This window comes from Tenrec ecaudatus, chromosome 10 (genome assembly GCF_050624435.1).
Source record: "Tenrec ecaudatus isolate mTenEca1 chromosome 10, mTenEca1.hap1, whole genome shotgun sequence".
Lineage (NCBI taxonomy): Eukaryota > Metazoa > Chordata > Mammalia > Afrosoricida > Tenrecidae > Tenrec > Tenrec ecaudatus.
The window spans coordinates 111,941,447-111,957,113 of record NC_134539.1 but is presented as its reverse complement, the minus strand read 5'-3'; the positions used below and the strand labels follow the sequence as shown (position 1 = coordinate 111,957,113).

Genomic DNA, 15,667 nt, shown 5'->3' with positions numbered 1-15,667 from the left:
CTCAAATGGGATTGTTTTCCTCTTTTAACTGGATTTTCTGCAGAATTGAAATATTTTAGTTGTCTGTGAGAATGTCTTGCTCGGTGATCTAAGGATCCTTGGGTATGTACTTGCAGTGTTCCTAGAGACTGTAGGACCCGCAGGCATAGCTTCCTTACTGTAGAGTTGGAGAAGCTAAATGCAGGCTTGTGGAATGAGTCCCACCAGGTGTTTTGTTTGTTGGCTTGTTTTGTTTGTTTGTTTTTAGCTGTGGGATTCTATACCATGTTTCTGTAGAATTCTGAACCAGGTGTCCACATAGTTTGGAGGAAAAAATGAAATGTGAAGGAGAAAGTGAGGTGGAGAACAAAGGAGAGAGAATGACTACTGGATAAATATAGCCTCTGTGGAATACTATTTGGGTTAGATTTGCTTTTATTTTGAAATCATTGAAAAGCTATTTGTGATGGAAAATATGTTACCCCTTCCCCATCCCTATGCTGTGTGTATTGTGGGAAGACCAGAGATAGACAATTATTTCTTTCTGCTTAGGCAGTCTAAGCAATTTTCCAAGTAGCAAAAGAATAATCATGTTCATTTTAAAAGCCACACTTTTAGGAAATGATGGTTTCTAAATTAGAGTAGCGAGTATTATTTTTCGTGTTCCCTTGTTTCCTTATTTTTGTTTTCATTGTTTGTAAGGACAGGAATTCATATTGACTTAAAGCAATATGCTTATATTTTGCTCATTCTGCTCCAATGCTCTTTTGCATTATTTGTTTACTCTCATTCTGTATTATAAGATCAATTGTTTAGGTAAACGTTCTGCTTTCTGCTGTAGGGCCACTTATTGAATTTGAAGACATAGACTTGCCTGAGTTCTGGGGAGACATGGATAACCAGAATCACATTTATGAAGACTTTGACGATACGATCATAAAGATGAATACATTACTTTCTGAAAAGCATGCCAGCAAAGTGCAAAGCAAATTGTTAGATCAACAAATCCATGATGAACAGATAAAGTCACCACCACTACCAACGTTGCCAGGAGAACAAAAGACAACTGCAGAACAACTGCAGGGACCATCAGTAACAACACAGGGAGCTCATACAAGGACAACTCCTGACGAAGGAGCCGATGGAGAGTCAACTACAGAACAAAGCCAACAAAGTGGCCTGATGACAGAACAAGAACCACAGAGCATGTCGACTTTTGAACATGAAACTGGAGTAGAATTAACTGCAAAACAAGAAACCCCCAAAGAAGAAATTGTAAAACAAGAATTTCACAGACAATCAATATCAGCACAAAGGCCATATCAAACGTCGGTGGCAGAAGAAGAACTACTCAGTGAGCCAATTGCAGAACAGGAACCACCGGAGGAGTCAGTGATACCAGGATCACACAGAGGGTCAACCGCAGAACAAGAACCACGCAGAGAGTCGGTGGTACAACAAGGGTCAGTGACAATAACAGAACAAGGATTATACATAGAGCCAGTCCCAGAACATCAGAACTTACACTCATCTTCAAGCATAAAACTGAGAGAGGTTACATCTAAATCCGTGGAAATCCCTCCACAGGAAGATTTGTTCCAGAGGCAAACATATAACGAGGAACTGCCTATAAGTTCTGAACTGCAAGAAATAACAATATCAAGTAGAAAAGATGGGCTTTCAGGTAGGAATGCAGTTCTCTGACAATATCAGATCCCTGTTTTGTGGAGTGATGTTTTTGAATGTCCACCGAAGTTAGAATTTTTCCTGGCCTCCCAGGTCATGCAGACTGATATATTTTGCCACTCAACATGAGTCTATAACACAAGTCTATAGCTTGGACAATCAATTAAATATGTCCAGATGTCTCTACTGTCAGTTTACGAAGATTTTCCTTTTTCACCACAAGCTCATTTGTGAGGAAGAAATCTGGTAATGTTAGATATGAAATATTTTAAGTCCCTGAAAAAACAGCAGAAGCCATTTTGTTCTAGATGTGGTATATGGTATTAGAAACCATCTTGAAAGATGTCTTGAATTTCAACTATGAAATGGGCCTTGCCTTTTTCAGTTATATACACATTATTATATGCTCTAGCAGGGCTTCGAAAAGTCATCTTTAAGATAGAAAGAACACTGAAGTTCAAATACTTATCCTTTTCTGTGGAAAATTCTAATCTTCCAGACAGCCAATCACAATGGCTCCTAAGACCTCGGATAGGTGTCGTTATTTAAACATTCTAATTCTCCTGGCACTCTGTGGTAAACACTCGGCTGCTAACCAAATTGGCCATTAGAACTTACCAGCTACTCTTCAGGAGAAAGATGTGACATTGAAAACCCCATGAGGCAGTTCTGCACTGTCCTCTAGAGTCACCGAGTTGGTATCAACTCAACAGCAACAAATTTGAGTTCATGTAATTCTAAAATCTTAGCATTTCAAAGAAAGTCTCTATGTAAAACTGCTGGGAGGAACCCTGGTCACAGAGTGGTTCAGCTGCTGTTGCCAGGTCAGCAGTTTGAAACCACAGAGATTTCTACTCTGGCAAGAGTTACAGTCTCAGAAACCCAAAGGGGCAATTCTATCCTGTCCGATAGAGTCGCTGTGAGTTGGCATTGACTCGATGGCAGTGAGTTTGTTTTGTTTGTTTGTTATAACATCTGGTTCTTACATAATAGGACTTGCTGGTTACAAAATTAATGACATTCCTATTTAATCAAATGTTACATTAGTGGCGATTCAAATGAACGATGTCTGAGCAAGACAGGAGTTTTCCTTTCTCATATAAAAACCAAAACTTGTAAGACAGTTCAGACACATAAAAATCTGAAAGGGCTAAAGTCTCTTCTGGCCAGTGGCTCCTCCAGCCCTATGGTCCAAGATGGCCTACCATCAAGTCCACATCCTGAGTAGAAAGCTCGTAGAAAGAAGGGGAGGTAACTGCACATCACTTTCCTTCACATATTCTTGGTCAGAATTGGGACATATTATTGTGCCTAACTGAGAGAGAAGCTATAAATTTCAGTCTTCATTTTGTGTGACCAAATGGGAATCAAACAGGTTTTGCCATACAGCACCTCAACAATTAGTTACATGTTTTCACTTGGGTTAAACATTTTACAACATGTATGAGAAAGTACCAGAAAAGAAGTTTTTAATGTTCTATACACAAGGCATTTCACTCATTAGCCTTAGAATATATGTATAACAGAATTGCAGTCCTAATATATCCAATTTATGGGCATTTTCTTTTGTACCTCCTAGAAATTGCACAGAAGGTTCAGAAACAACAATCTTGTGAATCCAAGTTGCCCCAAATAGAAGGAAGGTCATGGTCAGGTAACTTCTCATTTAATCCTCCTTTCATTTATACTCTAGAACAAAACTACTGTGACATTAAAGTTAAATTGGCTATACTTTTTAATGTGGCTTTTTACAGGTGCATTTTTTACTTGTAAGTTGAAGTTGAAGTATCCAAAAATTGAAGATGAGGAACAAGCAACCTTAATCTATGGTCACCCCAGATTTGCAGGTACATGTTTACAATGAAACTCAATGGATTTAATTTACGATAGTTCCTCATAATGATGACCAAACTTAGTTAAGACACGATGGAAAGTTTCTCCTTACACTATTTTATCTCTGAGATGGTGAATTTAAATAAATCCAAGATAAATGCTTTTGTTTTTAAACCGCTTTATTGGCACATAATCCACAGTACAATGCAATAATTCAATCATCAAGAAGAGTTCGTTGTGCAATCTTTACCGCAATCAATTTCAGAGCATTTTCTTCTTTTTCAGACTCATTGTTATTAGCTCCCCGTTTCCCCCAACATCCTCTACCATGCCCCCAAGAAACCATTAATCTAGTTACTGTCTCTATATATTTACCCATCCTGGATTTCATACATAGAAAAACATACCCCCCCCCAAAATAACTAATAACAATATTAAAGTAAAACAGAGAAGTTTCCGTTGAAAAGAAAGTAGAAAATATTAAAACTAGGACAAATTTAAATTGGGTCCTAAGGGAGATCAAAAGATAAGTTGTTACATTTTATTCTCTTTTTCTAACAATCCACTTTCTATGATAGGAATGCTATTCATACCCCTGCTCTGTGGTCAGAGGGGATTCCCCAGAGGCTTGTTGTTAGGGTCATCCAGTCTGTTCCAGCCCACAGTGACCTTATGCACAACAGAAGGAAGCACTGCCCGGTCCTGTGCCTGAGCCCATTGTTGTAGCCATTGTGTCAGTCCATTTCCTTGAGGGCCTGCCTCTCCTTTGCAATTCCTTTTCTTTACAAACCCAATGACCTACTCAAGGGACTGGTATCTCTTGACCACATGTCCAAAGTATGCAAGATGAAGCCTCACCATCTTTGCCTCTAAAGAGCTCTCTGGCCATACTTCTTCCAAGATATTGGCTTGTCCTTTTAGCAGTCCATACTACTTTCAAAATTCTTTACCAACAGCATAATTCAAATGCATCACTCTTTCTTCAGTCTTCTTTATGCAGCATCCAACTTTCACATGCACGCGAGGCCATTGGAGTTACCATGGCTTGGGTCAGGCACACTTCAGTCCTCAAAGTAGCATCCTTGCCTTTCAATACTCTAAAGAGGTCCTGTGTTGCAAATTTACCCAATGCAACTCTTCTTTTGATGTCTCTCTCTCTCTCTCTTTAAGTGGACAAAAATCTTGAATAGGCATTTATGGAAAAGAGATATATAAATGGCCAAGAAACACTTGAAAAGATGCTCACTATATACACTTTGACCTTTTCTTCCTTATTTGTCTTTTTAATGACCTTTTGCTTTCTTCATGAATTATTTTCTTGATGTCCTCCCATAGCTCATCAGGTCTTCTGTCACTGTTGTTCAATGTGTCAAATTTGTTCTTGAAATGAACTCAAGATTTATGTGGGATGGGTTTATTGTCATGTTTTGGCCCTCATGAGTTTGTTTCCATTTTCTCCAGCTTCCTCTTGAACGTACGTGTGAGTAATTGGCGGGCTGTTCTGCATTTAGCCCCTGTCTGGATTTTAGCTGTGTTGATAATGAGTTTCTACATCTTCTCTTCCCACAGATGTAGTCAATTTGAGTTCTGTGTATTCTACCTGGAGAAATCCATGTGGATAGTCCATATATATAGCTTTCTGTGTTGTTGAAAAAAGTATTTGCTATGAACAAGTTGTTGGTTTTGAAAAATTCTACATTCAATCTCCAGCCTTAATTTTTTACCACCAAGACCATATTTTCCTTCCTCTTTGTTTCCAACTTTTGCATTTCTATCACTAGTAATTCCTATCAATGTATTTTGATTGCATTCTTGATCAATTTTCAACTGAAGAAGTTGGTAGAATTCTTCAACTTCTTTATCACTAGCTTTTGTGGTTGGTGTATATACCGTATATACTCGAGTATAAGCTGACCCGTATATCAGCCGAAGCACCGAATTTTACTACAAAAACTGCATTAAAGTGTGCTGACAAATTCGGCTTATGCCCGAGTATATACGGTGTTTGAGTAATAGTTGTATTGACTGGATTTCCATGAAGGTGGATATATGTAACCCTATCACAGACAGCCTTGTACTCTATGATGGATCTTACAATGTCCTTTTTGACAACGATGCCACTGCATTCCTCTGGACTGTGTCATTTCATTTTTGACCACTTCTAGTTTTCTTAGATTCACTCTTTGCACATTCCAGGTTCTGATTATTAACAGCTTTTTGCTGCTGTTTCTCCTTACCTTGAATCATGCTCCATCAGCAAGTGTAAATCCCAAGGGCTCCACTCTTCCACAGGCTTTACTCAACTCCCATCATCACAGTCAACTCCACTCCGAGAAAGCGCTGCTCCTCGGTCACGTTTCAGGGAGCCTCCATCTCGAGGGGCCTGCCCTCCGGCACTATCTCCAACAAAGTTCTGCTTCCATGCATTAGGCCTTCAGTATCTAACAAAGTTGCAAAGCTGTGCGTAAGCTTTTCAAGAGCTCCTTCCTCCAAAAAGGGGGTGGGGGGAGTTGAGTCCTTCATTGTCTGTTCTTAGCCTGGAAGCTCTTCTGAAACCGTTCACTTTGGTGACCCTGCTGGCATTTGAAGTACCAGTAAGATAGCTTCTAGCATCACAGCAACATAAAAACCACCACAGACAGACAAGTGGTGAACTGGAGTCTTAATTCATGTATTTCTCTCTTTTTTTTTTTAAACTGAAAGCAACTTTTCACTGGGTCACAAGGGAGATCAAATAAAAAGATATTACATTTTAACTAATGAGAGCTACCATAGTAGACTTTACAATGCCAATGTCTGAAGCAAGGCTCTTCACATCCCTCCACTATGGTTGGAGGGGATAAGATCAATGTTTTGGGGTGGGGTGATGTGCTGTTGAATGCTTTTATATTTTTTAACTTAAGGCATTAGGAATACCTTTTTTTTCTTTATTCCCAAATCAAATCTACTTCTGTGGATTTGTTTACAATGCAGTGCTCTGTAGTGTTGCCAAGACTATAAGTCTTTATGGACGCATACTGCGACATCGTTCTCCTTTCCGTTAAGAGCAGAGTGCCTCACTCCCTCAATACAAGAGCACCTTGCTCAGCTAAATGGTCATTCCATGATACCCACCTTCCCAACATGATCACTGAAGACAGATGTGTGCATAAGCAAACATGAAGAAAGCTGATGGTACCAGCTATCAAAAAGATATAGCGTCTGGGGTCTTAAAGGCTTGAAGGCAAACAAGTGGCCATCCAGCTCAGAAGCAACAAAGCCCACAGAGAAGAAGCACACAGCCTAAGTGAATACAAGGTGTTGAACGGACCAGGTAGCAGACACCAAAGAACAAAAACCATCATTGTGTGATCACCTTCCTCACATAAACGCTGAAGACGAATGTGTGCATAAGTAAGTGTGGTGAAGAAGGCTGATGGTGCCCGGCTATTGAGAGATATAGTGTCCGGGGACTTAAAGGCTTGAAAGTAAACAAGCGGCCATCTAGCCCAGAAGCAACAAAGCCCACATGGAAGCAGCACACCAACATGTGTGATCATGAAGGGCTAAGGGGACCAGGTTTCAAACAACAAAGGTGGGGGGAGGGGGGAAATCACATCACCGTGAAAGAGGGGAGTGCGTGATGGGGACCCAATGCCCATCTGTAGACAGCTGGACATCCCTCGCAGAGGGGTAGTGGGGAGGAGATGAGTCACTCAAGGTTCAGTGTAGCAACAATGAAACTCAAAACCTTCCTCTAGTTCTTGAACGCTTCCTCCCCCCCAATTATCATGACCCCAATTCTACCTTGCGGACCTGGTTAGACCAGAGGATGCACAGCGGTGCAGTAGGGATCTGGAAACACAGGGATTCTAGGACGGATGAACCCCTCAGGACCAGCGGTGAGAGTGGCGACACCGGGAGGGAAGGGGGTGTAGAAAGGGAGAACTGATCTTGGGGATCTACATGTAACCTCCTCTATGGGGGATGGGCAACAGGAAGGTGGGTGAGGGGAGACTCGGGGCAGTGTAAGATAAGATAAAATAATAATGTATAAATTATTAAGGGTTCATGAGGGAGGGGAAACAGGGAGGGAGAGGGAGGGAAAAAAGGAAAATGAGCTGATTCCAGGAACCCAAGTGGAAGGCGAATTTTGAGAATGATAAGGGCAACGAATGTATAAGGGTGCTTTACTCAATTGATGTATGTATGGATTGTGATGAGTTGTATGAGCCCCAGTAAAATGATTTATTAAAAAAAAGCAGTATCTGCAAAGCACAATAAAGTGAAATATAATTAAAAGAAAATTTTAAAAAAAGAGCAGAGTGCCTATCCACCACACCACCAGGCTCCTTTTTTTCTTTTTCTTTACCATTACATGGCTCTCAGACTGCTTTGGAACTTTGGTCCTGCACATTTAGATCTTAAACCGCAAAAATATCACTCAAGCTATTTCTCCTTCTGGTAGTTCCACATTCAAAGATATAAGACAGATGAGAACCTGCCTTGTTTTTAAAGGTTTACAAAGAAAGATGTACTCAACAGAGCAACATGTATCTTTTAGATCCCAGGTCAGCTAGATATTTAACCACTATTATTCTAACAAGAGGAGCCCTGGTAGTGCTGTTGGCTAAGCATTGGGTGGCTAACCACAAGGTTGGGGGTTCAAATCCACCAGCTGTTCTGCAGGAGTACCCGGGAGCTATCTGCTCCTGTAAAGATTTACAGCCTCGAAAACCTTATATGGGTAATTATGCATTGGAATCCATTTAATAGAAGTGGGTTTGGGTTCCAACAAGGACTCACATGTTACTAGAATGCTATTTTAGCATTTTGCCTTTCATATCACTAATTAGTATAACTAGTTAGATCAAGATTATCTTCCTGCTTTGCCACATCTATGGTGAGAATGAAGACCATTCTCAGCAACTGACTGTCAACAGTCCAGAGAATGTCAGCATTTCCCTGAAGGAGTCCATGGTTATGGTGAAGGACCCTGTGAAGGGACTTCAATCACATCAAAATAGAATTCGGTCTCCTTGGAAAGAAAAAATAAGAGAGGCATCAAGTTGACCAATGGTGGGGACCATACAGAAAAACTAGCTACCATCAGCAATATCTGAAGTCATGCACAGAACAGGGTCAAAGGGGTTACACGGAGGTCTGTATGCACCCATTTCCCATCAATGTGGTTATTCAGGAGATTGGGCCTCTTCATGTAATCCATAACTTCTTGATTAAAAAATACATTTGGAGGGTTTTCAAGATGATAGGTGCTGCTTGTTCGGTTTCTCGAGCCCAGAATGATGAGTTAATTCTTAAAGGAAACAACATTGAGCTTGTATCAATTTCAGCAGCTTTAATTCAGCAAGCCACAGCAATTAAAAACAAGGATATCCTAAAGTTTTTGACTGGTATCTGTTTCTGAAAAAGGAACAGTTCACGCTGAAGAGTAAGGTCTAAGCACAGTGGTTCTCCACCTTCCTCATGCCACGGCCCTTTCATACAGTTCCTCATGTGGTGGTGACCCCCCCCCCCCAACATAAAATTATTTTCGTTGCTACTTCATAACTGCCATTTTGCTACTGTGATGAATCGGGCGACCCCTGTGAAAGAGTCGTTCGACCCCCAAAGGGGTCGTGACCCACAGGTTGAGAACTGCTGCTCTAAGAGGCGTCCAGCTACAGTCTCTAGATGATTCCTTTAGACTTGTCTGTGATGCTTTGATGCAATAAAGTTTGTCTAATGAAAAAAAGGGATTTTCCTTTTATCTTCAAAATTTGTACTTATAACAAATAACAAATCTTCTATTCTCAAACTATTTTGGTGAAACTTCATGGTCAAATTCTTGTCTCCTGCTAATTCATGTTCTTTTTTTGCTTTATACTTTGACAATTTTTTAAAAATTGTATGAGAGTTCATTTTTTCCCTCTGTGGTAGTCACCTAATCTGGTGTCAATTTAAGGATTAAGAGTGTAGGGGTGGAGTCTAGGCTGTCAATCTGGAGATAGCCAAGGAGACTTCTGTGTAGGCATGGCCTTCTCCTGAGAATTCTGGGAAATCTGGTACTTCCTCCTTGGAGGCGGAAGACACTGCTCTCTCTCTGCTACTCCCTGGGAGACATTGTAGAAGACAAGCCACATGGATGCAACCAGACATCGGAAGCTGGAGAAGCCACAGAGCAACCCCTGCCAGCGTTGAGATGCTTGCAACGCCACTGGACCCAAAGATTCCTACCCAGGGGCTTGTGATCATCCTGCCTTTGGCTTCACTGCATGCATTTCATGAGTCTGAAGAGTACTTTATGGATTTGTATCAGACCTAAGGGCTAGGATCGGACTTAGGGACTTGGACTGGACTGTGTTGAGATGCTTTCTTAATGTACAATTGCTCTTGTATATAAACCTCTTCCTTATATACATATGTGTGTCTATGAATTTGCTTCTCTAGTCTACCCAGACTAACACACCCTTAAATTTTTTTAATTTTGGTTCGAGCCCACCCAGGGACGCCAAAAATTTTTTTTTATTTTAATAGATTTATTGGAATATAATTCATATATCATAAAATTTAATAGCTTTGTCATATTAAGAAGAGTTATGCAATCATCACAATGAATATAAGAACATTTTCTTCATTCTCAGACTCGTTATTAGCTCTTTTTTTCTCACCCAAACTCTCTTGCCTTTCTCCTAGGTAATTAGTAATCCAGTTACTGTCTCTGCGGTTTTACCTATCCTGGATTTCATGTACAGAAAATCATACAAAAAAACACACCACCAACAATGACAACCCAAACAGAAAAATCTCAATAAAATAGAAAGCATAACGTATAAAAAATTGAAACAACTTTAAAATCAGTCAAAAGGGAGATCAAATAATAAGGTGTTGCATGTTGACCTAACTATATCCGCCATAATTAACCTTATGAAACTTTATTTCTGATAACAAAGCTGTTTACATCCCTGGATTATGATCAGAGGGGGATCACCAGAACTTTAATCTATGTGGAGACCCTGCAAATGATATGAGGCTTCCACTGGCATAGCCCACTGCAAATTGAGTGTTCAGAACTTAAGCTCTGATCCCATTCCCTCCTCCAGTTTGGGATTTTATTATTTACAGTACTTGGATCACACAGGCTGTGTGCTTCTATTCCATGTGAACTTAGTTGAAGTCTCACTTAGATGTCTTCTGGTTTGAAGACAAGCCTTTAAAACCCCATGCACTATTCTGTCTGATAGCCAGGTGCCATCTGATTTCTTCACCACACTTTAACATAGCACTCATATCTTCAATGAGCTCTTCATAAGGATGTGTGTCCAGTAGGGTCATGCAATAAGAACTAATTGTTCTCAGATTAGGGCTACAATTATGTTTGAGCCCCAATCCATTTATATACCTAAGTTTTATATATGTCTCTAGTTCACTTTAGAGACATCATATGATAAAGAACATTATAAATCATTTCCTTGAAGCAAAGGTGATTCTATTGATAGTATCATTGATTTAGCCAGTAATATAGAATTTAAAATACTGTTGAGAAAAGGAAATTATAAAACTATAAGCTGGCTTTTCATACTGAAATGCATGAATTGTTAACTTGTCCAGATTAAAACCCTAAATGACTGGACACATTTACATGAACAATGAGGGTTGCGGATAGGGCAAACCTTTCAATAGCATTCATTCACAAAGGCAGAAATATGCCTGCCAAACCAATACATGTCATGACAAGGCAAATAGAGCATTCAAATGGTAAATATATGGTCGTCGCAGACCAGCTTTCATTAGACACCCTCCAAACCAGAAGAGATCTGAGCTAAAGTCCAACCACCACCAATTCCATCACCTGGGGATAGAGGTCATCTGCTTCTCACCTTAGGGTGTGTAGACCTATCTCACTTAAACCTCTTTGGCACAAAAGTTGGACAGACTGGGGACTACTTGAGAGGAGGAGGATGTTTTCCAAAAGGAAAATGCAGGACGATCCTGAAGGAAATCTTGACTTAAGGCGATGAGTGCTACAATTTAGGGAGACTACTCACAGATAATCTCCCTAAACTTTGAGAGAGTTTTTCACTCGACTGCTTAGTGTATGTTTCGTGCTTGACAGAGCTGCATCCGATTATCAGAAATATTCAGGCTATGAAGGAAGGCAGCAGCAGGTTTGCCTTTGATGGTGTTTCCCTCCGCCTGCTCCAGTTCGTGCAACTCCTAGAGACATTTGTGGGTGAGGAGACTTCCCTGGATGTCAGTGAGAACCTCACCTCTTTTGTCAAGCAGTACTATGTGGAAACGAAGGAAGAGAAAATCAGTGCCTTAGAACAGGTGCGTAATCTTATTTATCCATGTCGCTGATATAAAGTAAATCTCGCAATGTTAGCAGGTCCTAATGTGGCTCTTCTTACGAACCTTACAACCAAATATGGCATGTTACTTCAGCAAGCATCGCCATTAAATACATCATTTTGTTTTACTGTCAAATGGCCTACGAAAACATATCCTCTTAAAAATAAGATGCTTGCTCTTTGCAGGAGATGATTGATGGAATAGTTTTGTTTTTCCTCTCTGGCAGCTTTCAGAGCAGACTTGTACATATGCAGATATGTAAGCCTGCATATACTGTCTGCTCTGTGAGTGCATTTGCAAGTGCATGTACTTAGAAGTATGATTATGGCTTAATTATACTCATTTTATTCATGTGTACCCAGGTAGTAGACATTCCCTAAGAATATGCTACTTACTTGAGAGATAGGCAAATGAAGAAAGCCATTTATGGACTTTGGTATTAAATATATAAATTAGATTCACTGAACGTATTTGGTAATCTCATCAACCTTATGCCTCTTCTCAATCTAATTCAGACCTGGTATCCTGTTTGCCATCACAATACTGCTTGTTTTACCCGATGGGATCGATTCCCTTTATTTTTGCAATTAACTCTATCTAGATACTCACTCAATTACTACCTAACTGTCAGGATTAACTAGCAACAAATCTAAAAAGTAAATAAAATAAAATTTAAGTAAATGTTAAATATAAAAATAAAATTTAAGTAAATGTTAAATATAAAAATATATTTAAAAAATAAAGACATTGTTCACTGTTTGAGCAAAGCCATTCTTCTCCTTCCACCACAAAACCTATCACACCAAGAAGCCAGGCAGAGCAATGCAAGCTTTTAACACACCTGAACAACTGAGGAGTAGAGTACAAGGAGTAAATCAGATTCTGAAGGCTCTTCTTAGCTCTGTGTTTTAGTCCAATAAAGCGGATCTCTGGGTTAGCTTTGTTGCTGTTGTTGAGAAATGAAATTGGGAAAGGGTGTTTAGGAAATGAAAAGTAGTTTCCCACATGGTTCTATCAATATCACTTGAACTCCAAAACAAAGCTGCTTTTATAAAAAGTCCCCGCACTTTTCTTGAGTGCAGACACAGGATGCCTATTGCCACGATGAAAACTGTCATTTGTGCTGTGATCCCGTTTTCATCCTAGACTAGGCAAAAGGCTTCAAGGATTCGAAAGGGGCTGCTCCTAGAAGCCCTCTTTCAGAAGTGGGACAGCAATAGCTCAGGCTTCCTGGATCTGAATGAAGTTGATGAACTCCTGTATACATATAAAGAAGGATTGGAAAAAGAATCCATGAAAAAAGGTAAAATATTAAGTACTTTCTTATTTAAGTTGTTGTAGCAATTTGGCTTTACTGTCCCAGTACTACTATAAATAATGTGACTATATAGAATTAAAACACTGGTTATTTGGACATGACTGCTTGCCATAGGAAGGATCCATCTCTTGCCTGGTGATGGCTGAATTGTAATATAAGACTTATAAGGGCCCCAGTCACAAAACCTCTTTTCCTGATATTAAAATTATGCTTTTTTGTTAGTATATGATAGAAGCATATGATTAAGGGCCTAAAGGCCATGGGAATCCAATGAGGTTTTTCTTTAGTTGTGAAATTGCTTTTAAGTAGTCAATACTTTCATAAGCGATGGTAAGTGGATGGCCCTTGACACCCTTCAAAACCTGAGGATCAACTTTCAGTCAAACAATAAGTCAGCAAACCTATCAAGTGAACAACAACACCAGGGAGGAACATACTGCTCAGAACAGCCGCACCAGACCCAAAGGGCAGCATTTGCCAAGAAACAAAGATACGATGGGTCAAGGAAGAAGGATGGATGGAAATAGGCAACGGAGGAAGTGAGTGGAAAGAGTGCTGTTACAATGTAGGACTTATGACTAATGACAAAACAAAATGTGTGTAACTTTTGAATGAAAAAGCTAACTTATTTTAAAAATTTTCACCCAAACTACAATAACAAGGTTTTTGTTGGTGTTGTTGTTGTTTTTAAGTGGGGACATTGGATTGGTCACAGCTGCCAACCTATGTCACCCCCTTCTAGTGGACTGGAGAAGTTGCAAAGCCGAACCCCATATTTTCCCATATTCCTTTACAGCCAGAATGACGCAAGCACATTAGATTCCACCAAGTAAGTGGATACACACACACACACACACACACACACACTGACTTGAATTTTGAAGAAGACTCCTTTCTTCTACCGTAGTTAGAATTCCCCTCCGAAATAAGACTCTACAACAAGCGCGTGGGTGCCAATAGTTTGTCTGGAAGATGATCTCTGGACTCAGAAGGCAAGGAATGGGGGAACGAGGATGAGCAGTGAGAAAAGCCACTGCCAAGAGTTGAATTGTGTCTCCAAGAAATGTATGTTGAGGTCCTAACACTTGAGAGGTGTGAGCGTGATCTTGTTGGATGTAGGGTCTTTGAAGATGTTGCTAGTTAATATCAGATCATATTGGAATAGGGTGGGTCCTAATCCCATCTGGGTAATAACGTTATAAAAGAGGAGAAAAGACACAGAGAGGAGGACCTGTAAAGATGTATCTACATGCCAAGGAGCACCCGGGGAGAAGTGGTGAGAGACAAGAAAATTCTTTTTTTTCCCCTAATAGATCATTTTTGGGGGGGCTCGTACAACTCTTATCACAATCCATACATACATCCATTGTGTCAAGCACATATGTACATTTGTTGCCATCATCATTCTCAAAACATTTGCTTTCTACTTGAGCCCTTGGTATCAGCACCTTGTTTTATCCCCTCCCTCCCCTAAGGAAAATATTTTTGTCTCAAATTCCAGAACTAAACATTAGAATTTCATGAATAAGTAATGTACCAAACTGAAGAGAAGATTACAGGTTCAAGACTTTGGAGGGCACCAACACCCTGCATTCAAACTACTAACTTCTGGAACTGTGAGGTAGTACATTGTTGTCTAAAGTGTGTGTGTTTGTGTGTGTGTGTGTGTGTGAGAGAGAGAGAGAGAGAGAGAGAGAGAGAGCAGGTTGAACATTTTCTCTGTGATCCACAAGACACAGTTGTCCCCAGATTGCTCTCCTGGTAGCGTGAAGGGTAGTGGGTACTACGCTTTCCCAGTGCTGTGGTCTCCTTCCATGCAGTAGTAGGCACCAGGTAGAACAAGCTGAGCCAACCTGAAGCACACATTCGTTCTATTTATTTAAACGAATTATAACCAAATTATTTATTTAAACGAATTATAACCAAATCAGTGATAGAGGCAATAATGAGAAGAAATCCTAAGCACACAAGAGACAATCACTCCTCTTTCAACACCATCACCTTATAACCTCCTTCTCTGTCTACGAACTCCTCCAAAACTTTCTCAAGTCTTCACCCGCAGCAGAGAAACCAAATGCTGTTCTAACCCTGACTGCTGTGTGCTGCATACACACATAAATAATGAAGTCAGTCTTTGTCGAGGCTTGGTTCCATTTGAACGCTTGTAGTCTTATTTGGGGGAGATTTACATAACATCAACCATAGACCTTCCTCCTTGACCCTGTTTCCTCCACTAGTAGTAAGTATTGTCCTTTGTCTTGCTAGTTAGCTCTCAACTCAGCACAATATTAAAAGCACTCGTGTCCACATGATTTCTTGCACTGAAGATCATTCAAAAACAGTTGCAGCAATACATTGACAAGGAACTGCTAGAAATTCAAGCCAGATCGTAAGCAATATCAAGTCTGATGTGAGATGGAGCTTACCTGAAAACCAAGTTAGAATAAAGATGTTTACCTGTGTTTTATTGATTGTTCAAAGGCACTCCACTGTTCGATCATAGCCAATTGTGGATAACGT

At 40.0% G+C, this 15,667-nt stretch overlaps 1 protein-coding gene across 1 annotated transcript in view; it reads left to right on the top strand.

Moving 5' to 3' along the window:
* EFCAB5 (EF-hand calcium binding domain 5) overlaps positions 1–15,667 on the top strand; it is a 127,338-nt gene that overhangs the window by 61,010 nt on the left and 50,661 nt on the right. Inside the window, exons 10-15 of the mRNA XM_075559611.1 lie at positions 821–1,663; positions 3,114–3,130; positions 3,259–3,319; positions 3,420–3,512; positions 11,594–11,808; positions 12,976–13,132. Of these exons, the coding sequence (XP_075415726.1) occupies positions 821–1,663; positions 3,114–3,130; positions 3,259–3,319; positions 3,420–3,512; positions 11,594–11,808; positions 12,976–13,132 (1,386 nt within the window). The remainder of the gene's footprint in view (positions 1–820; positions 1,664–3,113; positions 3,131–3,258; positions 3,320–3,419; positions 3,513–11,593; positions 11,809–12,975; positions 13,133–15,667) is intronic.